The sequence below is a fragment of the Micropterus dolomieu genome, linkage group LG04, assembly GCF_021292245.1.
Source record: "Micropterus dolomieu isolate WLL.071019.BEF.003 ecotype Adirondacks linkage group LG04, ASM2129224v1, whole genome shotgun sequence".
NCBI classification, from domain to species: Eukaryota; Metazoa; Chordata; class Actinopteri; order Centrarchiformes; family Centrarchidae; genus Micropterus; species Micropterus dolomieu.
Genome location: NC_060153.1, coordinates 31,830,327 through 31,857,568, shown reverse-complemented (window position 1 = coordinate 31,857,568; position 27,242 = coordinate 31,830,327). Strand labels below are relative to the sequence as shown.

At 41.0% G+C, this 27,242-nt stretch overlaps 1 protein-coding gene across 13 annotated transcripts in view; it reads right to left on the bottom strand.

Moving 5' to 3' along the window:
* tenm3 (teneurin transmembrane protein 3) overlaps positions 1-27,242 on the bottom strand; it is an 818,277-nt gene that overhangs the window by 144,868 nt on the left and 646,167 nt on the right. For 12 of the 13 annotated variants that reach the window (XM_046046662.1, XM_046046663.1, XM_046046665.1 and 9 more), the window contains one exon: positions 4,807-5,004. The exons of the other annotated variant lie outside the window; for it this stretch is intronic. In XM_046046662.1, the coding sequence (XP_045902618.1) occupies positions 4,807-5,004 (198 nt within the window). The remainder of the gene's footprint in view (positions 1-4,806; positions 5,005-27,242) is intronic. 13 annotated transcript variants of the gene reach the window in all.

The window sequence follows — 27,242 nt, the reverse complement described above, 5'->3', positions numbered from 1 at the left end:
CTTAAAGGAATGCGGTAGTTTCAACACGGGCTTTGATATGCAAGCAAGCAACCGCATGTTCTCCATGGCTATAGTGGGAAATAAAAGGAGGACAAACCCATCAGCTCGAAAAGACATCACAACCAAAAATATATTCTGAACAGATAAAATAATAAATTAATACATATTCCAAAAATACACTGTACTAAAATACTGGATTGGTTTAATGACTTAAAGTGCAGATGATATCCACATTTAGTGAATACATTTTTCTGAGGATATTTTCACGTGTAAAGATGCGTTGTTGAGGTAAATGTAGGGAACAGTTTGAAAATTTAAGGTAGCCACTATTGCCGACAGCTGGAGTAAAGCAATGGTGTATTTAAGTTCTATGGTAATTAATTATATAAAATATATAAGTGGGCGAGCTGCTGTTTGTATTTCACCCAATAAAATGCTTTTGTTAAGACAATAAAATCAAGCGCCTGGGCATCCAAACTGTGCTGTGTTCATACCTGCCCACATTTCATAGCATTCTGGATTTCTACTGCAGTGCACCTTCTGCCTGGAGTACCATGCAAAACATTTTCAGATTTTTGGCTGAGGTGCACTCAGACCTCTATGAATTTGAAAAAAAAAACCACCCTTTTGGCTGCGATCACTTTGAGTGTTGCACATTACAGCGACAGTGCCTTCTTCAAATAGGTGACAGAGGTAGAAAGAGCTGAAGGAAGCAGAAAAAAGGAACGTGGGAGCCTGGTTTCAAAGCAGCAGCCAGTCAACAGGTTACCATCACCTGAAACGTCCAACATCTAGTTCTTCTGTTATTTATCTATCTCCATTATGCTTCTATGTAAGTATGTACGGCTCCATATATTTAATAAACGTTAGAAGTAGTTCCTTGTATTTAGTTTAGTGTGCAAACATCAGAAGGCGACGTGGGGTCAATACATGAGGTGTGAGGCTGCCCTTTTTAAAAAAATGAACCACTGCCTTCTCAAAATGTGCATATCCCTGCTAACAACTTCATGTTATACTGTGATTCTGTTCATACCGCAGTATCAGTCCATGAAGCCATTGATAGCAGATGTCAGGTATCAAGAATATTAAGAGAAAATTCAACAGAAAATGCTGTGCTTCTTACAGTCCTGCGACAGCCACAGATACCCCGATTTCTTAAACTTTTGTGTCAGAACATCAGCTTTTTAAATAATTATAGCAAAAAATGCAAACAAGAATTTAAATATTAACATTAATGCCACAGCTACTACGATTAAGACCTACTTTACGATTTCCATTGTGGTTTAAAATGTGTTTCCTCCGCCAAACAGTTAGAAAGGAAAAAACACATGGCGCTGCTGCACACCCAACAATCCAGAGTTAGTGGATGAGGATTTGGACTGATGGAAACTATTGTCCTGGAGTCATGAAGTTGGGAAAAAACTTCAAATGCGCCTTTGATCTTTCATGGATCTTTTTTTCCAGGCAGGTTTGGTGGCTTATCCGTGCTTCCCCACTTCTACAAACACCACTAATCCACTTGGTTTATGTGATCCTGCAAAAGTTCCACACATGGTTCTGCCTTCCAACATCTGCCACTGACCTGGTCAGAGCAGAAAAGGCACAAGGAAATCCTGGTCATTCATGACATCAAAATGAAGCTGTGCTGTTTGTTCCCGACTTTAATTTCTCTCTGCAGTCACCCTCAACAAAACACGCAACAGGACACAGACGAAGCACAACACTGTGTACCCGATGCAACATTGCCAAACTACAACATTTACTATGCGTTGCACTGAAAAATAGGGCTTATGGGGTCAAACAAAATGTTTTCTTAAAAATTAATGTTCCAGCACAGCTTTGGTTGGTGAACTATGTCCTCTGTTGGCCATAAATGTTGCCTGTATATCACTGTCACAACAGTTTGTATGAATGGGCCTGGTGTGGAATATCTGTTTGACTTTTATGTTCTGTGGCTTCTACCCTGAAACCCATTTTCCATGTAGGACAGTGAGAAAGACTTTGAGGAACTCTCTTTATGGACTGGGAAAAAGTGCTATTCCCTACTGCTTCATGCAGAACTTCCTGGAAACTGTAAATAAATATATGTGCTGTAAGGGAAGACGTGTTCTGCTTTTTTCACTGCTTAGAGCCTTCCTCCTGTAAACAAGGTGTGAAAAAATAAGATTGTTTTCTGCATTTGTGTGTGTCTTTATGTACAATAGAAGCTAAAGGCCTCCCTTTGACGTTGCTTCAGTGCTCGACTTCCCACAAAATCACTGGTGCAAAGAAAAGAGAACTGGAGGAAAGGATACAGAGCGATATGCGAGGATAGACGAAAAAGCATGTCGGAAAAGTGCAGGAAGTGGTGAGAGTGATATTTTAGATGTTTGGCTGAACATTGGTTGGTTAGGTCAGGCTGGAACTACTTTGGGGAAAGAGGACCACACACATATCCACACACATGCACAACCTTTAAGCCATTTCAAGACCCTGTTTCAGAGCTGTTTCTGATTATGTTTAGATGGCAATGTACATGTGAGAATACGTCTGTCTGGCTCTCTATTTCCATCATTCCAAGCAGCTGTCTTTCTTTTTCTCACTCCCCTTCCTTCCAAATCTCCTCCCTCTTTATTTCTCCCTTTTATGCCGCCTCTCCTGATGTTGTCCCACTCTAATTGTGGTTGTCTTAGTTCCTTTCTTCAAACCATCAAAGTCTGTTTCCTATCAAATTCCCAACTATAAGAAGACTGTTCCAGGGTCATTGGCCAGCCAACATGACTAAACATCTGGTGTTGGTGCTCAGCACTCTGATTTGAACCAAACTCAGCCCCTGTGGCCCCAGTGGTTCAAACAGCCAGACTAGGGTTTCCTCAGCTTGCAGCCTAACATTTGCTATGTGGAGAGGCACCAGAAGCAGGCCTGATGGCAGCCAGAGCACATTCTGAAAATGGTTGGACTGTGATAACAAACGACAGCTGCTGGATTTGTCTTGTACCGAATTATCTGTTTAGAGAGTTCCTGACCGTAACTGGTCTGAAAAATAATCACCACAAAATACTGATCCAGCCCAAGTTTAAGTGTTTTAGATAAACATCGGCGACATTAGCGGGTCACTCAGAGCGGCGCCAAACGTTAGACTGATTTTCACAGCTCAGCAGCTTAGCTAGCTAACGTTAGGTCGCTATACTCTTTTTTTACACTCTGTGCTAGAGCTGCTCCCTTTTCCAAGACGGTACATGTCAGTCACTTTCATTATTGGGCAGCTCTTCCAAGCAACAAAAAGCATTTTGTATTACCTTTAAACAAAAGTGAGGATTTGGATGATTTTCAAATCCACGTATTGCACCGATTTTATTGTTAGAAAGTAACCATATTGTTACCAAAATATTACGACTATATTACTAAATAGTTTTGCCTCATTGCTATCTTTAATGTGCTACATACATTTCAGTGTAATATTACCCAGATGTACACAAGTTATTACCTGGTTGTTACTTTGGTAATTACATGATATTATTTAAATATCACCTCTTTATTATCAAACCGTTAATCCACTATTACCATGTTATTACTGAGCTGTAATGTAAAGTGCGACCGTAAATACAAACGTTTAGCTAATTATTAATCAATAAAATTAAGAAACGATTCACAAAATGAAAGATGGCTTGTTGAATCACACCTGATGAATCTGTGAATTATGCGGCGGGTAGAAGAATCTCACATAACTTTACTAGGTGCATTCATGAGAACTAGAAGGCATATAATAATGTCAGGCAGACTCCAAGAACAACTTACAAAGTTTTAAAGTGTGAGAGTGGCTGTAATAGACCCCTGATTGTGACCACTGTAGCCAAAATATGTCCATTTGTAACACCTGTTTTGGATTGCTTTCAAATGCCCCACCTAAGTTTTTCCAGTCCCACTTTCAGTGCAATATTATTATACTTGCCTCTTTAAATTCAGAGATTGTTGACCTTCCATTGGACTTCTGTGTTACTATCTGTCATTCGCACTCCAGGAGCGGTTAACGTTTGGTTTTGTGTGATAAGAGACAGACGCCGACATGAAAGGAAGGGAATGTTGGTAAGCTAACATGGCTGGGAGAAACAGGCAGAGATGGATAAAGTGGTCCGACTCCCACCAAAGCTGGCTAATCTATTGAAGACAACAATTGGCAGCACACTGGAAGTCATCAGCAGCCTCCAAACTGCGATTCTTGCCAAGTGTCATGTGTACAGTGGAGTCTGAAAGAAACACAATTCAACTCAACTCAATCAGTTACTGACCTGCTCAGTTAAAGACCAGCTGTCCTTATTTACTACCTGCCGAGTTGAGAAGAAAATATGGCAAAAGATATGAACAGGTATTTGAATATTCAGAGCATGTGAACACACATGCTGCCAAACATCTCCTGTAGCAGCTGGATTTTTAGATTGAGACATAAAAGTTCCTAAGAGGGCAGAAGAATGTGATTTTCAAAAAAAATCCTATCTCTTTGATGTGCTACACGTGACAGTCAAATCCAAACACAGAAGGATAATAATACCCAGTGGATATACCCAGTCTTTTGCAAAGGACTAGCTTCTGACTGACATTGTAGACAAAACCCTGCTTCTTTATTTTTTGGGATGAAGCTGTTGAAGGATTATATTCTGTGCCAATGTACGTTATATTTAAATTTGACAGTATAAATGTATTCCCAAATGAATGTCACAAGGTAGAGTTTTAATGAAAGGGAAAAAGTGAAATTTCAGTTCAGATAACAAAAAGAAATGAGATCGCTTTTATAAACGCTGTTAGTGAAGCAAAGTAAAATCCCTTTACCATGTGTTACAGGTAAGTACAATCGGGCTGCATACTCCTCTTCCCCTTCTTCCTCCTCCTCCTCCTCCTCCTCCTCCTCTTCTTCTGAGTCTGGCTCAGCCACGTCGCCTAATAACGGGTTGTCATGCGGACTGGCTGATGGTGGATGTGATTGGTCAATGACAGATGATGGACAAGAGGGGGAGGGCATTGGAGAACCTATGAAAGATCACAACCAATACGGGAAAAAAAAAAAAAAAAATGAATGATGAATTTGAAGAATGAATAAAAGTAGCAACAACAACAGCAACGAAAAATCTTTAAAAAGCAATGAAGTATGGTCATGTCTGCTGATTATGGTGATGGCGGCATGATGAGAGTGACAATTCCTGGGTTGGAACAGAGTCACATAGAAAGCACTGACACTCCGAGCTGCTGCCATAAACCTGCAAAAACACTATTCATTCAGGACTCTGCTGTGTCCTCCTCTTCCTTGTACCCGTCCCTCCACTTCACTCTACACCCCTACAAATCCTACGGAGTTGCCGATATGTTGTGCCTGTGTGAGACCAGACTTACAAGCAGAGTGTGCAAAATCAATTGTGTATTGATGTGGCAACCTTGGCATTTAGTGACTTCTGAATGCTAAATGGCCCCGCTCTCTGTTTGTGCATGTGAATATTTGTGTTTGGGAGTCTTTGTGTGTGTTTTGCCCAATCAGATAACTCTATCTAGTCTTGCATTCCATACAAATGTGCTGGCACAAAAGATGTGTCATTAGTTTTTGAAAAGCAAAGGGATAAAAAACCCAAACACATTCCATTACCTGCACTTCTCCGAGTGGCCCGCTTTACAGATAAAAATGTGTTGCGTCTCTAAATCTCTAGACCTCTCACATTTGCAAGGAGGGAGAAATTGAAATACAAAATCAATGTTAGGTCATTTGCAGGAAAGTAATTGCAATCTTGTTTGGCTGAACATTTATATAGAACACATCTCTCTTAAGCTCTGTCGGTCTCTGCTGAATTCTTTTTTTAAAGGAACAACAAAATGATTTCCACAGTAGTCATCTGGTGAAGGGCGCCCCAATCTCTCTTTATATATATTTACATTGCTTACATAGGCATGAGTAGAGAAATACACACACTCAAGACATTTCACACACACAGCCAGTGTTGTCCCTTCCAGCCATTTACTGCACATCCCTTTCTTTCCCATCACTGGGGCTTTTGCAGTTTCAGGCTAAAAGTCCAGCAGGCCACAGCAGCTCGATGAAAACACATCCAAAATAACACGACACGTGTCTCTGTTTAATTATTTACTAGAACGCCTTTTGGCTTGTTTCTTTCACTGAGCTAGAAAATCACATGGATGTGGCATTTTCTATTAAATACCCAACCCCCACCATCTCTCCTAGAGTGATGTTGTAGATGGGAAAAAAGACAGAAAGTTCAGTGGCTTATGCTTGGAAAATAGGAATAACATAGATTAAGTGCTTCGAGTATTAAAAAACAGATATATTAGATTACTTCTGCGCATGCTGTCTATGGGACATTTTCAAGTCATGCATCAATCATTCAGTCAGTTTTCAAACAAGTATGCCGGATTTTTTTTGTTGTCAAAATGCTTGAATGGCAGTTTTATTATTCTGTGAGTATTCTGTCAATGAGAGATGAGAGGCTTTGTCACCCTGACAAGAAGAAACTCCAGGGGCAAACCAATGAGCAGTACTTCACTGTGTTACACGACTACATTTAATTATCTGTATGTATATATATGTAGCATCATTAGCAGCAATATTAATGAGCAGCAGCATCTGCAATCCAAAAACAACTATCTGCACAAACTGTTTGATAGTTTTCAATGATGTAAGAAAAGTCACAAATATAGTGTATAGTGTTTTCTGCTTTTGAAACACTTTCAGTTGAAAACACATTTCCTAAAACAGCAAGGCACTTTGATCCTCGGCTCCCCCACTCTGCATGTTGGAAGAATTCTTGGTCAAAATACTTTTTCTAACGAAGCAGCTGGCACCTTCTGCTCATCAGTGTGCGAATGAGATGTAGTGTAAAAGCGCACTGAGTGGTCAGAAAGACTAGAATGGCACTATACACGTGTACATATCAGGCTTTGGATACACATACAGTACTTTGAAGGATCAGAGCATTGTTTAGTTTGGTCTTTCCCTGACATTTGTTGGCAATAAGAAAAGAAAAAAATATAATATAGATATCACCAGACTTATATTTTAAGAAGGAACAAAAAAACACACTGGTGACATGATTAGAGGAAATTTTTCTTTTACTCATTACCAACAGATGGGTTTGAGCTCAGCAAGACAGGACTGAAAGAAGGGGTTTTTTTTGGCGCCCCCCAAAGAGGTTTTAGCCAGCGCCAAAGGAAAATCAGCAGCTCCAAAATGATAAGAATTGAGACTGAAAATAGCAATTAAAATCCTCTCCAAATGTGTTTAATAGCAATTTATCAAACACCTGTTGAACAATGACCTCCCCTTCATCCACAGCTGCTTTATGACTTTATGCACGCAGCAGGCGCTAAAACACATGCACAAGCATAGGGGTGCATAACAGGCGCACACATTCACTGTGTTCATGCTTTAATTCAATTTACATAACGCCAATTCATAACAAAAATTGCCTCATTGCATTTTTCAAATAGAGCAGGTCTAGAGCCAACAATCCCCACCATGAGCAAACACACAGGTAGGATCCTCGAGCAGAACCTTAACTCAGGGTGGAGTGGCAATCTGCCTCGACCTATTAATCTGCACTGAAATAAAATTGTATTGAATATATAATTAGATGAGAAAATTCATATCGGGCTGAGGGGTTGTATAGTACAAAAAAGAAAGCAAAGGGAAACAAACTGTACAAGAAATGGACAAAGTCCTTTTCTGCAGTATGGAAGCTACATCACAGCTGTCCAGTCCAAATTACGTGCTCAGCGTAACACGCCCACGGAGATAGAGAATACAGATAATAGAGACTGCCTACTACTCTGTATCTGTATGTGTGAACGCAGTGTTAGCCTGTGATTAGCACGATGGGCAATATTCCCATCTCTGCTGCTCTGCAAATCTTTTCTATCCATCTACAACAAAAGAACAACCTCATCATAAAAGATCTTTAATGTTTCACCCCCACGCTTTCCCCAAAATCCACCTGCATTGTTCTGGAGTTTGGGAAAAATCTCATTCTCTGCCATTGCATGCTCTGTCGATCTCCATATCAAAGACGCCCTGGCAGAATGCATTATTACAGAGAGAGAGAGAGAGAGAGGGAGGGGCTGGGGGAGAGAGACTGATATATTGCTTTTAGGCCTTAAAAAAACAACAAACCTTACCTACTTCAAATCTAAGTTATGGAACTATGCGCGTATATATATATATCTATATATATATGTGTGTGTGTAAATGGGTCACAGACAAATATTGTGATTGTCAAAAGGTCTGACGCAGCTGTCCAGTTTGCTCCGTGGGGACATGATGTTAAGCTCGGCTATGATTGTCTGGGAGCTTTTTGGTCAGGCTCAAGACAATATTCTTTAAGGCTTTGATCAATGGAGTAAAAATAACTTTGCAATGAAATACTCAGTCTATCAAATGGTCCGGTGCCTCCTGGCATCTCCCCACACTACCTGAGGGAACAAGGTAATACTGAATTCTAATCTTGAGGGAAAAAGCGACAGAACAACTTGGCACTAGGCACAGAGTTATAGTGTCTGAAATGAAGCCACCAGACTGTTGAAGAAATGTTTCTTGCAACTGATCTGCTTTTCAGCACACATGAATGTAATTCTAATACTTTTTCAGGTCATTTTTGAAAGGCAAGAAAAACACTGGGATGTCTTTTTAGAGTTAAATTATTAGAAATGAATCACTTGAAATAGTTTTGGAGATCAGTCTTTGATGTACAGAGAGTGTTTTGCTATGTGAAATCTGTTCTAGAGAGTTTCCTTTCAGTGTGTGTGGCCGTGAAGTTTATTCTTTCCATGAACATGAAGTATAGAGAGGAGGTGGGGGGATGCAGGCGCGGGTTGGGTATGGGGAACACAGTACACCTTAGTGTAATGCTGCATGCTGCAGTAGAGTGTTTTCCTATGTGAAAAGAAAACTCTCTGATAGAACAGACTCAAGAGCTCTACACAGAATCCTGGACAATGCTCACTACATTCAAGTCTGCTGCCTCGATTATTGAAATCCATGCTGAAGAAAGGGCTTTATTATCTGGTTCTAAAGTATATCCCCACCTGCCTGTTCCCACACAAACTGGTGTTTATGTGCTGCTAAACAACCACATTGTTATCCTACTGTTGAACCACGACTAGACTTTTATCATGAAGTTATTGGAGGCAATTGAGGGAAAAGTCGCTGAGAGTTCTTGCTTCATGTGGGTTTGTTTTATCATAGTGAAATATGTCAACAAGAACAGGGTCAAGGCTGCAGCGTGGACGGAAGAACAGTTGGAAGCAGGACAAACAGAACAAAGCCAAACAAAAGTTAGTCCATCTTCTCACAAACCATGGAGAAGAAAACTACCAAAGAAACATCAGGCTGCATGCAGCGCAACAGGCACATTTTGACATGTGACTGACTAATTAAGACTTTTCCCTTCTGTTTACTCTGTAGTTATCTTTTTACCTTGTTCCATTGTTCGTTATGAGGATTCAGTTAAATATAGTCTTGAAAACAAAACTTATCTGCGTTAGACGGTGGCTCAAGAGGCTCATTTAGCAGTGACTGCTTTATGTTGTCTCAATGGAAAATGTGCAGAGCTTTTTAACCTACTAACCTTGTCACGCAAAACAAGCGCAACCTTAGATCTCACCCAGCTGTAGAGAGTGTGTGTGTATGTTTTGAACACCTGGCTACTTCAGTGGCTCCTCATTCTTCATCCCTGCTTGGCTTGGTTTTGACACACACACACATACACACACAGATCCATTTGCTGTGGTGTCCTGAGATAGCTCTACTCTCTCTCACTGTTTTCTTTGCCTCTCTCTCTCTCTCCAGTGTTTTTTCCCCACTTTCAATCGTTCCTTTTCCACCTTCCTATTTTCCTGTGAACTCCCTTCCACACTGGTCACCCCCAGCTGTGCAGCACAGTATGTTCTACTTTGCAAAGTTTCACTGAATCAATAAAGGCAAAATGCATATTTTAATACAAATCATCACAAGTTAAAGTAACTAAATCTTGACAGTAACTGCTTTCTAAACTTGTCAAAAGAAGTCAAAGAAGAATTAATTTCAAGTTAAGATGCAGTATACTACAAACACTAATTCAGATGGCACACAAATAAGGGTTTTCCTGTCCTGTAGCAATAGGTAGAGGACTGATAGTGATGATGATCAATATTATACTGTATTTCTAGTCGCAATCACTTATTTATTCAAGATACATAACACTTGAGTGTCAAGTCAGTCACAGCGCTCAAATGAGCGTCTCCTGTTGGACTTCAGCAGTGTAAACTGATTGAACTGACTGAAGTGACACTTGGTGCTTACAAACTTCAAATGAGGAGCTGGATTAAGTTTGACTGGCAAGGACCACACCACAACAAAACGTAATTTAAGTTTACTGGAAATTCAGAAGGTATGGATGGATGTTGAGGACGGATGAATGGAGGGGATGCTGTCCATTAGGCTGGCCTGGGAGGACGTCCACCCAGGCTGATTAGGGGCCCCCAGGCGGTACACAGAATGCAGAGAGGTGTTCACCGGACTGAATAAGAAGGGGTGAGGTAGGAAGGTGAATGAATAAAGAGAAGGGAGAGTGGGTTGAGAAATCCGAAAAGAAGTGCGCATATTTTGGTTGTTGGTTCATTACATTATATTGTTGGTTCATTTTGTTGTTTGAATAGATGGCAAATTTCATTTAAAGGCCTTTTAATCAAATACAATCATATTTGATGTTTGGTAGTTTTCCCTCAATTGCTCTTTTAATTGAAATCCCACACACACATGCATTAACACACAAACAGGGTGCACACTACATCCAGTAACAGGTGACGGCCAACCAGCAGTTATTGGCAGCTATTGGTATTAATGTAATTTCCCAGCACAGTAGAAAATAAGGAGACAACATTTCTGTTGCTGCAATCAGAAGACAGAATATTCCAGATTTAATGCTTGTCTCAAATAGTTTGCTTATGTCTGCATACTCAATACCTTTTTTTGCTTAGCGTGCCTACAGAACATATCTGGTTTAATGAGCCATACGCCTGATTGGGCCAATTTTCCCAGACTCCTTATATTGACATTTACCAGACATGGTTCTACAAGCGCGGACCATTGCAAAGAACATTATTGTGATTTCCAACCAGAAGTCAGTCACTGAAATAGAGAAACACAAGAGAATTGGGGACCACGGCTCTATTATAATGTATGAATCTGTAGTGATGGGAAGCAGCCACTTCAGTAATTTAGTCTGAGCTGATGGCTGCAGTTTAACAGAAAATGTGGCCTGAAGCTACTTTACAAAATCAGAGGGTTCTGTGAGTCATTCTGGTTATATATAGAACCACTAACCCAATGAAGGAGCTATTTGTGGGTCCTCAGTACATCCGCAACCTCTCGTAGTGTGAAATGGGATGTCTTCAGTATGTCTTCATTCAAGATAATAAAAACAATTTCACTTTGTCTAGTTTACACAGTGATAAAGTTTAAACAGTTTCTGAGGGGGAGACCAACGCTGGCACGTTAACCAATACCCCTTAGGATTGGGAGGATGTTTATGTGTGTCTGTAGTTAATAGCTGCTGTCTTGCTAAATAGACAATGTGTGTGTGTGTGTGTGTGTGTGTGTGTGTGTGTGTGTGTGTGTGTGTGTGTGTGTGTGGGAGGGGGGGGGGGCAACAAATGAGGCTTCAAGCCATCACACACATGCTAATTAGATGCATTCTCCTTCTCACTGCTCCTTTTCTCATTCTATACAATACACAGTCACACACACAAACATACAGTCCCACAAAAAAGGACGGACAAAGACAATTAACTGTCCACGCATTAATCCTGTCCATCATGCACTTTGCCTACTTTTGCCTGCTATAATTTTGGTTCAGTTACCAGGAAAAGAAAATGACAAAGAGTAAAACTTTTGGCAATACCCTTCTTTCTTTCTTGCTAGATGATTTTGGTTTGTTATTGTCCCCCCTGGAAATTCTTGCGGAGAGAGATGGATAGGGCAAAAAGAAAGAACTCCAGTGGGCTAGAGTTGGTACTTGCCAGTCTGTCTTTTTCACTTTCCCTTAGAGATACACCAATCAATCTACTGGTAACCAGTTTTCAGCTTGATCAGCCATGACCGGTGACCGGGCACATGTCCAATTCTGTGCCGGTCACATTTACACTCATGCTGCGCTGCTCAGTGTTTCATGTCATGCGCACAGCAATTCTTATCCCATACATGTCGTTTTGAATTCGATCTGTGTGTGTGCTGAAAAAAAAAACTGAGCCCGGGATCGGTATATGGGGAAAAAAACAAAGTGGCCCGCACCCACACAACACTATCCAGCAGTTCCATGAGTTGCCCACAGACATACAGCTTACTTTCTAGTTCACCAAGACATGGGGCCTTTCCGAAACTGCTTGCTCCTCTCTCTCCCTACCTACTTCCTCTTAGTTTTGCGCATTCATGCGGAGGGTCCGCCACATTGACTGGCATCCGAAACCAATGAGGGCGGAGTGGTAGTAGGTAGTTAAACCCTCCAATGCCGAGTGAGCAGGTGTGTAACATCCTTTGCTGCACAATGGGGGACCTTTCTTTCAATGTGAGCTCCGTGTGACTTCGCCGGTTGAAATGTAGGATTTTTAAATTCAGAAACTACATTAACATTTCATATCAACATTCACAGGTTAACAACACACCCCAGAGGTTATATTGTGTTTAATAAAAAATGCTGTTGTCTGATACACGATGCAACTGTTGTTTTTATTGAATCGTATACATTTCACACGGAAATCTTACATTAAACAACAGAATAATAGAACATGGCACAACTAGCCACACAGGGGGATCACGAAACAACAACAAAGGAAAAGTAGTTAAGTCTTTATACATTTTTACTGTTTAAAATTATTCAGACTATATAATGCTTCAATATAATCTTTGCTTTATTTTGAAATGTCGTATTTGTTAATGTAGGCCTAATTTTTTTAAACAAGATAAAGAGGTTCAAATAGGCTTTTCTTTTACAATGAATATCAATCTTTTCATTAAAGAATATATTTCTTTTTCGTAAATATCTAAAGCCATAGGGTGAAAGAATTTTCGAAATCTAACCAAAATAATTTGGTTCACCAACAAACACAAAATTAATGACAAATGCTTTCAGTTTCGTTATTGTAAAAAAAACAATTTTCCTCAACATCACTCCTGAATCTACATAATACATCTGTTGTTTATTTAATACAAATATTATAGCAGTGAGTGCAGCAGTGATTTCACATCCTATTTACTCTGGGAGGAGAAGGTAGTTCGTCCGAAAGTTGTCTGCAGTATTATTATGCCCTACGTGGGTTAGGGAGCTTGATTTGGCTGCGAGGGTGACTCCGACCAGAGTTCACTCCGTGTCAGAGTGGAAGTGGTCTAGTTTCGGAAAGGCCCATGCTGTCAGGAGAGTTTTGAGTATCGCTGTCTGGAGCTGGTGTGCTGGCTCTGGGACCGTCTCATCCTCTCTGCATGTTAGCTTCATCTAGCCTCATGTTAGCTTCATCTAGCTTCATTTTATCTTCATCTAGCGTTAGCTTCATCTAGCTTCATGTTAGCTTCATCTAGCCTCATGTTAGCTTCATCTAGCCTCATGTTAGCTTCATCTAGCTTCATTTTATCTTCATCTAGCGTTAGCTTCATCTAGCTTCATGTTAGCTTCATCTAGTGGTGCGTTCCATTTGACATGGGAAGTCAGATTTCCGACTCGGGAAGTCGGGAGAACCGCCCTACCACGACTTTGTGATCCAAGATGGCTTCAACAGTTAGTGAAAGCTGTAGTTTATACTATTTATTAGCACTTCTGTGTACTTGTGTCTCATAGAAATGTTCGTACACAAAGTGCTGTCCAGCTGCTGTGGAGATGTTGCTACAGTGTTTAGTCTGAGGAAATATCGCACAATGCGTTTTTTTAATCAACCGTCGTATCAATAGCTAACCTGGCTAGTTGTAAACAAATAGCTGGCCGAGCGAGGTTTTCCGACTTGTTAACTGGAACGCCGTCAACTCGGGTGTGACGTAATTCCCAGCTCCGACCTCCGACTTCTGAGGTAAATGGAATGCACCACAACTTCATGTTAGCTTCATCTAGCGTTAACTTCATGTTAGCTTCATGTTAGCTTCATCTAGCGTTAACTTCATGTTAGCTTCATGTTAGCTTCATCTAGCGTTAGCTTCATCTAGCTTCATGTTATCTTAACAGCAGCAACTGTAACAATAGTATGCTAACCCACAAGTTAGCTAATGTTAGCTTCATTACATGCTGTGTCGTTGTCATGATATTGGATTCCTTCAGAATCGTATAGCCCACCTTTAAGTAGAATTAAAATGGCAAGACAAGAAATAACCTACTAGAAATAGGGGTTCTCTACTCTCTCTGCTTGATTAACTCTGTCTTTCATTTTTGTGATGATCATGTCGGACTTTTGCTCTAGTGGGCTATAAGTTTCACCAGTTAAACCACCGTGTCCCCTTGGCACAGATACATAACAGTCATGATGACGGAGAGACACATGCTAAAACCATCTAGCCACACACCCTAAGAAACACAATCGTGACATGCGTGAGTGTAGAAAAGAGTCTGATTGTGAAAGAACTAAAGAGAAAGTTCCACCAAATAAGCTCAGCCACTAGTTTGACACTTTCATTGTCAGATCTGATTTAAAGTTTGTTTTGATTTATGCACTATTCTGATTGGTATAACGCTGACCATCAAAATCATGTCAGAGGGGGGCAGCGCCACAACGGCTAAAGAAAACTGTGATTTGTGGGATCTGGCAACTAGGCTAATCCAGGCCGTGGTGTATTGCATAACAGGTGTTACATTGCCAGTGTGAATAGGAAAAGAAATGTAGCGCAATCACAATATTTCCATGACACACTCAGGTGTATAATCAACCACACACACACACACACACACACACACCCAGAGCTCTGTCCCCTGACATCTGTTTTTTCTGCTAATGTGTCCTTTGGAGGAACGATTTGTTCGTTCGTGTGTGTGGTGTACAAATTGGACCTATCCATAGGGGCCACCACAACAGAGAGCAATACATTACACTCTCTTTCAACAGCCACACTGTCGGCCTCCTCAGAGAGCGCAAAGCAGCCAGCTAACCAAATCTTGTAGTCTCTCAAAGACAAAGGTGGGAAGTGGAAAATGGTGAGATCAGCATTGTTGATGTGCATCTCTCCGTGTACTAATTGTTGAGCTCCTCTATTCATCTTTGTCAAGTTGTCCTTAAAGAACAAATCTCGAAAGCACAGCTACAAAAAACAAAACAAAGGTGAAATAAATAAAAAAAATAAACAAAGCATAAAGATTTACATTAATCTTGTTGAGGAACACTGAGGATGTCATCATAAGTTATATAGTTAACAACAGTTATCCGCACCAAAAAATTCTAATTAAAAGAATCAACATGTGCTGGAGCTGCAATTTGGTATTGCACATACACACAAACACACAGAACCGGTACAGGACAGGAGGAGGGTCAGTTACTTTCCTGACATCAGACCAGAATGTGTCATGACGCCAGTAAGGGGCATAAGTAAGAGCCACCAACACAAACATTCCCTGTGTGGTTGGCTCTACTTTAAGGCCTAGAGCAGTCCACGTTTTAGTCCTAAAATCCAGAAGTGAGTTGGCTTTCAAGCCACAGATTCCCTTGGCTGAAAAGTAATCGGAGTGCCCGACCGAGCCAGAAGCACTACAGTCAGGGGTTGAATGCAAGTCCCCGTGGTGAAAGGCCATTTATACGTCTTCTTCACTGCCTGGGCACCCCTCAAAACCCAGACGAGCGTTGGTTACATGTTTTCTTCTGTGACATAATCAAACCAATACACATCCCATTGGCCCTGATGTAAGATGGTGCAATAAATGGGTTCTGGGGTCAGTTGGTTTACAGTAAAGCCTCTTTTGTACCCTCACCTCTTTTAGTTTATTTATTATTATTTCAATAATTGTTTCTACTTACAGTTCATTTAGAGGCTTGGCCTGTTTTTGCAGCAAAGTAACCCTTTATGGTAGATTATTTTTCCCATGATTACATTACAAGCTGAACAGGACTATTCATGGACTCCTTTTCCCCCACGCCTGACTATAAGCACAACATCATACCGGTGTAAAATAAAGTGCTTAATTAAATGATAGTCAGAGTACAAAACAATTAAAGAATTATGTGCCAATAAGTTCTTTAGTTCCTGAGTGTGTCTCAATATCTATATGTGTTGAATTCACTTTTTTTTTTTCTGTCAATTTATTGTCTTTCCAACAAAATAGACTGAGCCTGTATCCATTAACATGTACAGTGTGAGCTGCCAACAGGGCCTGAGGCAGCAGGCCAGGAGATGGCTGCTTCATGTTGCACACAGAGGCGTAGGCGTGTGTGTGTGTGTGTGTGTGTGTGTGTGTTTGGGTGCATGCATTTTTGTGCAGTCAGCCATGCTTTTGTGCAAGTGTGTGTAACCTGCTACAAAAAGGAGCAGTCCCCATCACACAATAGTGTCTGCTGAAAACCCTGCCTCATTGACAAACCAGGTCACGCACAAACAGACACACACACACACACATACACACACACACACACACAAACACTCACACACACCCTCTGTGTGTCTTGAATGACTGCTTTGCTTTTGCCTTAAGGCTGACAGTGACCTCGAAGTTGAGTCTCTCTGTCGGTGTGTGCGCGTGTGTGTGCGTGCGTGCGTGTGTCATGTGCTGACCTTATAAGAACTCCAAGCGTCCCCTCTGGTTCTGGTCTACCTCTCCTGTCATGCCAGTGGGAGTGGGAGTGGAATACAAAAAGCCACAGTGTAAAGTGTATGCAGATAGCGCTGTTTGAGAGAGACACCTGTTCACTGTCCCCGGGTCCAACACATTCTCATCTCAATGCGTCATAACAGACAGCGTAAGGATTTTACGCTGAAGGTACCCTTCAGCGTCCGTATGAAACGCCCCTGTTTGCTACGTTGCACAAAGGAGGCTAAACCTACCTGTTAGCTGTAGCGTCGAATAACTACGCTTTGTCACTCTTTCTCAAATCGTCGGTATATGACGCCCTGAGATTTTAGCTCAGTTACCATCTCCCTACAACTATGTACTAATTCTAGCTGTGTTTTGAGCATGTAGTATGTTCACAAAAGAAAAATGTTCATATATTATAATGCCTACTTTCAAATGAGTGGGAAATTGCTGCAATCTGTATGTATGACCCAGGTCAGATCAGCAGGGTTAGTGAGCAAGACACTTAACCCCTAGTTGCTCCAGAGGCGTGCGACCTGTGACATATCTAGCAATTGTAAGTCGCTTTGGCTAAAAGTGTCAGCTAAATTAATAAAAATGTATATGTAAAATGAAAGAGGTGATGTAATGCAACATACAATGGAGCACAAAATAAAAGCAAAAGGTCAAAAGGCGGTGTGATGACTCTAGCAATACCTCTGAGAAGAAACAAATGCATCACTAAATATCTTGCATTTTACTAGCTGTTAATGAGTTTTGAAATGAGTGGTAGTGTCATAACCTCATAGCTTGATTGACATCCATCAGTTTCTTTGAAACATATCCAGAAAAACAAAACAGTGCATCAGTTTCTTGTACATTAACTGCCAAAAGCAGCAGTCAACATCGGAAGCCTATATAATAAAAAATCTAGTAGTAGTATACTATATACTTTTCATTATCAAATCCAGCAGACCAGTCTAAATGTGACTAATGTTCTGTTTTTCCATGCTAGATTAGTGTTTGTCCCAACTTCTGTTGTGTGAAGTTGGTCTGTTCACTGGCTAAATGAAATGAAATCCATCTCTCAGCTGTCAATGAAAGCATTAATCCCTCAAGTCTGTTCATGTGTGTCCAGCACACTGTTTTTCCACCAGCTTGCTGTCTCTCTGCCTTACCAGTGCGTGTTTTGTGTGTCCATAATATATCCAGTACTATAAGCACGTGTGTGCGCTCTGCATTGAATGGCTGTGTTTGGGACTGTCCCTTTTGTAGCAGGTTACACGCACATGCACAAAAGCGGGGATGACTGTGCACAGAAATCACTGCAAGCACACACGCACGCACGCACGCACGCACGCACACATGTCCTCGAGTTTGCGTGGACGTGTGTGAGTGTGCAGCAGCGCAGAACAGATGGTGCTATGTGGATCACCATTTGCAATAATCGTCTATATTTCACTAACTCATAATTATCCTGATTGGAGCTGCATGCTGCCTGAATGACTGTGACATGTGACACATGCCATTCAGTCTGTGGTTATTATAATGGTGAATATGCACTGTGCTCACAACCGACTTCCTCTCTCTCTTGTTTATGATCACCAACTTTCCACTCTTGTTAACGCTGTGTTATGTAAATACAAAAAAAAAGAGCGAGGGGGATAGATAGGGGTCATGGGCTCCGGTCCCTGGTTTTAGACATGAACACTGCCAAGGTTAGGGTTTCCAGCTGTTACATCCAACCGTGCGTATATGTGTATGTGTGTGTGTGTCCCTGCATGTATGTTAATGAGGACAAGATGAGATGAGTCCATACACAGCTATCTCTCTCTCTCTTTCACCCCTGCCCCCCTCTCTTCACCTCCCCTCTCCCGATCCCTCTCTTTGCCTCATTCCCATTGTGTTTTGCCTTCACACCTTCCTGCTCTCACTGGGAGTCTCTCTCTAATGCTCTATAATCAGTGTACTGCAGCAGTACTGGAGGAAACCTGTGGAAAGTGATTTATTACAGTCACTCACTCACAGGGTGATTTATTGCCGTGCAGGTAGACAGTGGTTCAAGGGTAAGAGATTAGTCTAACACTCCAGCTGAACTCCAAATTATCATTACACATTTAGATAGAGGACATGGTCTCTCTCTCTCCCACACACACACTCAACATCACCACTGTTTCATTGCATAATTTCTAGGTACATTAAATATCTTCATACAGCAAAGTCCTAAAACACTTTGAAGCAGAAAGCAAAAAGGGCAGAAAACTGAAATGATAAGTCTTTTTTTGAAAGCCCTTTTAAAAAAAACTTAAGCTGCTAGTTGTGAATATTTTACCATTTTTTAAAAAACTATATAGACTTATTGAAAATATTTCCTCTATACATTTATACGTGTTGGATTGGATGTCTACTCATACTAAAAGTTCTGTGTTAGATTAAAACAGTGGAAAATAACACTAATAACATAAATAAGGTACAAACGTGCAGAAAAATTACTTGGTAAAATCATTTATTCTGTGCATTTTCCTTTTAATTGAATGGGCAAGTAAGCAAACAGGAAAAGCATATAACATAAATAAATACAATTAAATGTTTAGGGTCCGTAGGTGGCTGTTTGGCCCTAAGCAGCCAACTGAACATGATTTATTATCAGCTGCCAGGCGCTTTAATTCGAAAATATCTCTATCAGCTTCAGAAACCCACATTGGTCAAACCGCCCAAACATTTGCAGAGCGGCTGAAAAAGGCTGCTGTAAAGGCCTCCAAGCCAGAAAGCCCAAGCAGATCCACCCTTTTCCCTGGAGCTACATAATCCATCAGCGTTACAGAGATACATTCACAGTTAACAAAGAACACGGACACGCAGAGCAGAACACTGACAGAGACTTTCACAAGCCACTTCTACTGCTTTCATTTGCTTCTATCTATCTCTACTTGTGTCAAGATCGATTGAACGGACAGAATATGAAGTGATGCCCCCCCCCCCCCCGGGGTCATGCAGGCATGTGTAACACAGACACACACACGCTCACACCAGCTCTGTGTATGTATAGAAATGAATAAATGCAATGCTCACTGCAAACAAGTGCGCTTCCTTCTCACTTATAGAGAAACAGCGGTCTTGAAGGCTGAATATAAGACCAGGGTTTTTCCTGCATAGTCGCTGCTGTGAAAGTGGTTTTCACCAGCGACTCGACTAAACTGAGAATAAAAATAGCAATTCAAATCCTCTCCAAATGTGTTTAATAGCAATTTATCAAACAACCGTTGAACAGGCTGTGCTGGATTCTCCTACTGGTCTCTACAGAGCACTAGTATTTAACATAGGCGTAACTACACTTTATTTGACACTGAGAAAATACTAAACTGTCCTCCCCAAGAATACAGTAGAAAATATCAATCCATCGTCAACCGCTTATCCTGTGTACAGAGTCTCGGGGGGCTGGAGCCAATCCCAGCTGACATCGGGCAAAAGGCAGGGTACAACCTGCAGTCCGTCGCAGGCCCACACATAGACAAACAACCACTCACGCTCACACCTAAGGACAATTTGGGGTCACCAATCAACCCAGGCCGCATGTCTTTGGACGGTGGGAGGAAGCCGGAGCACCTGGAGAGAACATGCAAACTCCACAGAGAAAGGCCGGGGCAACGGGGGTTTGAAAGACACTTGGTCGCACCCATAGCGGTCGGCATGGGCCCCGTTTGGAGAGGCAGACGGGACTCTGGCATGGAAGCTTAGCAATGTGCTGCTATGGACGGGGGCAGCAGAAACATTTATTTTAGCAACCTAAAAAATCAGTTTAAGTGTACATTATATTTAGAATATTTTCACAACTTTAGCACACAATAACACAACCAAACTAAGTGAGGCAGCGGGAGACCAGGAGCTCTGTTCTTTTACTGTATTTGTTAGAGTAGTCTGGTGGCTTTGAAGAGAGCGCTGATGGATCTAATGTCGGACAGGGCAATGTATCATATTAACATGATCATCAAGGTCATTACAATGCAGGCAGCGCAGGGGGAGGGAGAGGCATGCTGACCAAACAGGGACGGGGTGCTCTGGAGATCCAGATGATCAAATGAAAATTTGGAATGTGAGACTAAGCAGCTAGGCCTACGTGTCAGCAGTAAATAACAAACCTTGATGATGACCTTATTTTATTGTGCTTTTATATTTCTCTTTGGTGGCATGGTTTGGAAACCTGTCCTTAAAAAACTGACCCAGCGTCCCTGTACGCTAGACAATTGCAGAGGATATCTGGGTGGATTTTAAATGACGACCCCCCACCCTCTAAACTGTGAATTTCAGCTTCTTCCTTCTAGACCAAGGTTTACAGTCCCAAAGTGCAGAACAAAGACAAAGCGGTATGAAAACAGCTTTGTACCAGCAGCCATCACACAGAAGAATACGTTGCACAGATGATGTAGAAGCAACATTTATTTATTTCATTCATTTATTTTACTGTAACCTTGAGTACTTTTACAATGTCTTATCTACTGTACACTGCAAAAACAAATTTACCTAAGAGTACAAATAAAGTAATCTGAACAGGCACTTAAATAAGGCCACTGGTAATAACATCAGAATATTCAAATCAAAATGATCATCATTGTTCTTCAAGTAAAATAATGATATCTGGTCACTCTGCAATTAGTATAATCAGTAGGTGAGTTTAAAGTCAGTTAACAGTGAGCAGCTGACCAAAACAAATGGAGGGGCAGCCACCATCTCTCCTCGTGCATTTGTTAAGTTCTTTTCAATGTTATTATTCCTCACTATTCAATCATTTAATCATAGTATTCATGCAAATCTACACCCCAATTTGATCAGACCTTTTATGGCATTTTCAAATCTTGTGATTCATTATTTCCACATAGTATCTACTTTATTTTCATATTACTGTTTCTGATGGTTCTGTGTATAAATATTTAGATATCTACATCAGTATATCTAAATCAGCAAATGCAAAGATGTCTGTCAAATAAGGTAACACAGGCTCACTGCCTTCACTGTCTGATGCGTGGTCACCACCAAAAGGCCCGTCCCGAGCCGGGAATGAAATGTGGAGCTATGATTTAAATCATGTTTTTGTGCATGCTGCAGCCGTGCATGCCTGTATGTGTGTTTGTCAGACAAAGAGAATGTTCCTCATCCAGACAAAACGGGTCAGCAGTTAAAATGCCAACGCTGACCCTGCTGTCACATCACATGGACGTCTACTGCCAGACGTGTGTGTGCGTGTGAAGCAGTGTGCACCATCACCTGCTCTGGCTCTGTCTGTGTGTGTGTGTGTGTGTGCGTGTGTGTGTGTGTGTGTGTGTGTGTGTGAAGTAAGGAGTAGGACAAAAAGATATATGTCGAAGAACAAAGCAGTTGACTGGACAGATTATTTAATTAGCATTTTAATAGAACGATAAGGCTTTGCTGTCCCCCATCTCTGTTAACCCTAACCTATATATATATATATATACAGTGGGGAGAACAAGTCTTTGATACACTGCTGATTTTGCAGGTTTTCCTACTTACAAAGCATGTAGAGGTCTGTAATTTTTATCATAGGTACACTTCAACTGTGAGAGACGGAATCTAAAACAAAAATCCAGAAAATCACATTGTATGATTTTTAAATAACTAATGTGCACTCTGAGATTACATGAATATTAACTAATTAATGTAAATGTTCCTTATCTCATTGAATGTTTTACAGTGTGGAAGGAAGTGCGTCTCTGTCTGTTTTTTTGTGTCTTCCTTTCTAAATGTCCAGTTTCCGTCACTGAGCCTGTCCTCGGTTAGAGTCTGTCTCTGCTTTCTATCTCTGACAAGAAAGAGATATTTAGCCACTTCATCATCTCTTTTTAGGACCAGATAACACTCTAATCTACTTTGGCTTTTAGCTAGTTCCAAATGGGTTTCTTTACATGGCGTTATTATCTGGTTTCCTCTGATTGGTGTTTGGAAAGCAGGGTTATTGTGAGACTGGGCGGAGGGTCTGAGAGGGGGCAGTTGTTCTTAGCAACTACTGACCTTCTGTTTTGGAGCTACATCACTGTCTCTTTCTCTTTGCACTTTTCTGTGTCTTCCTTCTCTTTTGGAGGTACGTAATTGTGAAAGCACAGAGATTTCTGTGTTACTCATGTGGTGAGACGCTACTCTCTCTCTCTCTCTCTCTCAGTTCTTCCTCTCATTTCTCCAATCTTTCCCCCCCTCCATATCTTTCTCTTTTATGCCTAGCGCACAAAATGTCACCCCCTAACAAAGCAAAGACTCTCTTATCCTTAGCTGGTGTTTTTCTCTCCGTGGGCTTTGTGCATACGAGCTTTGCGTACATTAACATTGTCACAGTTGCCTCATGCCTCCATTTCAAATCAAATCAAATTTTATAAGAATGAGTACCCCTAAAGTCCTAACCCCATACTTTATACCTGGTATAGGCTAAATGACCCGACATTTAAAATTCAACCCTTCATAAACACATTTACTAACAGATTAGTTGCATTTACTGAGCTGGCTCCTCTGAGCTACTACTGATGGCTGGGTAAAAGCATAAGGAGCTGAGCAAACAGTGTTTCAGCCTGGTTCCTGACAGCTCCACAGCAGGCAGTCAAACAGGTGAAAACATGGCAACAGCATTAAATGATCCTGGCACTCCTTCAAGACTCTTCCAATTATGAGCAACTTGGCTCACAGTGCTGACAGAGACAGACAACTGACATAATCTTTGTGGAAACGCTGCTATAAAGCTGTCAGATACCTTTGCAGAATCTTGCTCTGTGACCCAGCCTTCTTATTTGTTATGGCACTCAAGCGTTAAAACCTCTTTAGATATTATATGTAGCACTGGACTCGCATCATAACAACACCACCCTGTAATTTAAAGCTCCATTAAGCAATATTGTTGATGTTGCCACTGAATAAAATGATTCATCAAATAACTCACCAAACCAGTGTGCAGCTGTACGCAGCTTCAAGCTAATTGTTTGATTTGTCAGTCTGTATGGTTGAGTCCTGACAGCTCGCACTGATGCGCTCAGATATGCTCTGGGCACCAACTCCCAGGACATGAGCTCAGACAAGCTAATTGGACACTATAAGTCCACCATGAAATGACAAAGAAAAGAAGTAAGAACCGCCATTGTGGGTGGGGAAAAGACTACAGGGCAATGCCAATATTGGTGTGTTTTTGCTGCATGTGTTAGTAGCCAGTAGTTCAACCCTGTGTCCTCCAAAGTCCTTACAAAATGTGTTACTGAGTAAACCTAATTGCTTGATTGATTCTGTTCACTGGCAACCTTTCCCAACCCAAGAGGTGTGACACTTTTACACTGTACAGCAGCTGTAAGAAGGTCACAGTGGAAGGCTGTGCATCCCAAGCAATATGACATTAGAGAAGGAGCTTCGCGTCCCGTGTGCCGTGTCTGGTTAGGTTTAGGCAACTAAAACACTTTGGTTAAAGGTTAGGTAAAGACTGTGGCTTAAATATTGAAGAGGTCTAAATGCTCGTCTCATGCTTGACTGTTTAATATTTAAGGACCACGATCTTTCCCTAACCTCAACCAAGTGCTTTGTGTTGCCTAAACAGAACCATAAAACCATAACCATAAGCCTGTTTTGGTTGGAAGGACTGGACATTGTAGAGATCAGACAGAGACAATAAAGCTTTGCTGATGCTTTTTTCAGCATTCTGGGTTTCCTGCAAAAGTTTCTATTTTAGCGTGTCCTCATTTTAACCCGTAATACGTTGCTGTTGTAGATTTAGTCTTTAGTCTAAATAGACAAAAAGTCTTTACCTTTTAGTCAACTGGCAGTCAAAATGTTTTCTCTGCCAGGCTCATTCATTCATTTTCTACCGCGGTACAAACTGGAAACTTTTCTTGAGGGAAAACTTCATTCCAGCCAGGCTAAGCTAATGAGGCTTGCTAGCAAATTTGCCCAGTAACATTTACATACCGTTAGCGAATATACCTAGTTAACATTAGGACTTGCAGTTAGCTAGCTTACCGTGGCATAAATAGCAGGGTTGGTTGTGTTCTGCCCCCTACTTTGTGACCACATGGAGCCTCTCTGTCTCCTATTCTCCAGTACACTGTGTTTTCCTTTCCGTTGAATTATAAATAAAGTGTGTCCACAGAGCATTTGTTTTTTTCTGACCAAACCCTTTTTGCGTTGAAGCCATCATGTTGTTGTCATTAACGTGCTGTCAGTTCGGAGCAGCATCACCTGAGATTCTGGGAATCTGCACAAGTCAATCAATGACAGGGATGCATTGTTTATATCAGGACAGACACACTAGGTTGACAAACGGAGGAACAAATCATGCATTTTTTATCACACCACTTATATTTTAGTCCTGTCTCATCATTAAAAACAAATCATACATTTCACAATAGTTTTTCTCATCAAAGATCTATTAGCAGGGTTGTCATTAACATTCCTTAACGTGATTAAGACTGACTTGTCTAAAATCTGGATATTTTATTGTATTTGATAGTATATAGTAGAATAGATATTTTTGCACATCCCTAGCCGCCAGCCTTAAAGCCTCTGTAGCAAAACAAAGCAGGCAAGCTGACATTTCAACCCCCCCGTTTCTGGCCTCTATTTCAGCGTTTAATCGCTGTTTTGCCACGTCACCTCTTTCTAAGCTCTGGTACTGCCGTCAATTCTCTTTCCAATAAACCCTCTCTCGTTCTGTCTTCTTCTCCTCCTCCTTCACAACATCCATCACACATACACACACTCTCTTGCTGAGACACACACACGCAGCCAGACAAGCACACACTGACTATTTCACACAAACACCAAACACTGTTCATTAAAGACACACTCGACCTCTCACACACACCTGTATAGAAAAAAATTGAGGCGTATTCTTGCATGGATTGTTGACTTCCTGTGTTGGCAGTATCTGGGGATTGGAATAGATGAAACAAGGTTTGTGCATCAGGGACAGAAAAAAAGAGGCAATATTCTACTGAAAATACATAGTGTTGACATCCGACAGGCTGGAAGTATACCGACGTAGAAGTCATTTTTCTGTTTTCTATCTTTTTCTCATTCTCTTGATTGTTGGTTGCTGTCTCTCGTGACAGAAAAAAAAAGGTTTTTAGAGCCATTTTCTCTCACATTAGGTGTCATTGCTTCAACATTATCAGTATAATAATCATGGGAGAGATAAAAGAGAAAAGGTTTAGCTCCAGGATTTGATTTAACACTTCGTTCCAGGTTACTGTTGATAATGTTAGAAAGCATTCAGTTTGAAATCAACATGAGCAGAGAACTATGTCACACTGTGATGCAAACATCACAGCCGTTGTGAAGCCAAAACTGACTGAGCACTTGAAAAGTAATTGAATAAAGAACAGTAAATGTTGATGGTGTTCTAATTACGGGTGGGGGGGGGAAATCGATACAGCATAGTATCGTGATATTTGCCATGGCAATACTGTATCGATACACGGACGCCAAGTATCGATATTTCAGTATATAAATTGCGGAAGGGAGTTTTAACTTTTTGGTACTAGAATAATAAAATCTATTGCTTTTTTAGTCCACTAGAAAACTTAACAGGACCATATAGAGGACTGAAAAAGTGACATGAACAAACAGAGAAATGTATCTTTTTAGATAAACAGATGTTGACAAAGTTTGACTTTAGGGACCTAATTGGAAGTTGGAAAAAGGTAATAAATTGCAATATATCCCAATATATTTAAAATCGCAACATAAATATCGTGATAATATCGTATCGTGGGGCCTCTGGTGATTCCCACCCCTAGTTCTACTGTAGCCTGTGAGCAAAAACCATTTAAAGGAATAAATATCATTCCTAAATCTTGATCCTTGATCAAGCGGCTGTACACGAACAGAGAAGTGAAGCCTACATGTGAACCCAAGAGGGTTCTTCTTTAGAACTGAATGAGGTGGCCTGCTCAGAGTCTCAGTTGAAGGAAAATCTGTTGCAGCCCAAGTGTGACACTGAAGAATGGTGCAATTCTGCTGCTTGTGCCAAAACTAATGTTAGTAGTGTAATGTAGTTATGAGACCTCACCAAGAAAAGACAACACCATGTTGTGATCCAGGTCAGTCATAATAAAACAGTGGTATTATGTTTTTCAGTGATCACCGAGCTAAAGCAGACAGGAGAAAAACTTGCCTTTGAGTGTCAAGAAATATGTCTAACTTGATCATTTCATTTCTTATAACTACAATGACCATCCTAAACCTTGCTCTACCAACAATACACATTAAAATAATCACAGTCTTCTACTGTCAGCCACTGCCTTGCTCAAGGACATTAGGACAGCAGTTAGTCATGAAGCACACACAATAACACAATAAACTGATTGTAGTGACAAGGTTGCAGCACACAGGCATGCATGCACACACACACACACACACACACACACACACACACACACACACACACACACACCCTTTAGGTGTTTACTCTGCAGAATGTATTTGCCAAACAGCTTTTGTTTATGCAGAAATATGCTGACTACAACA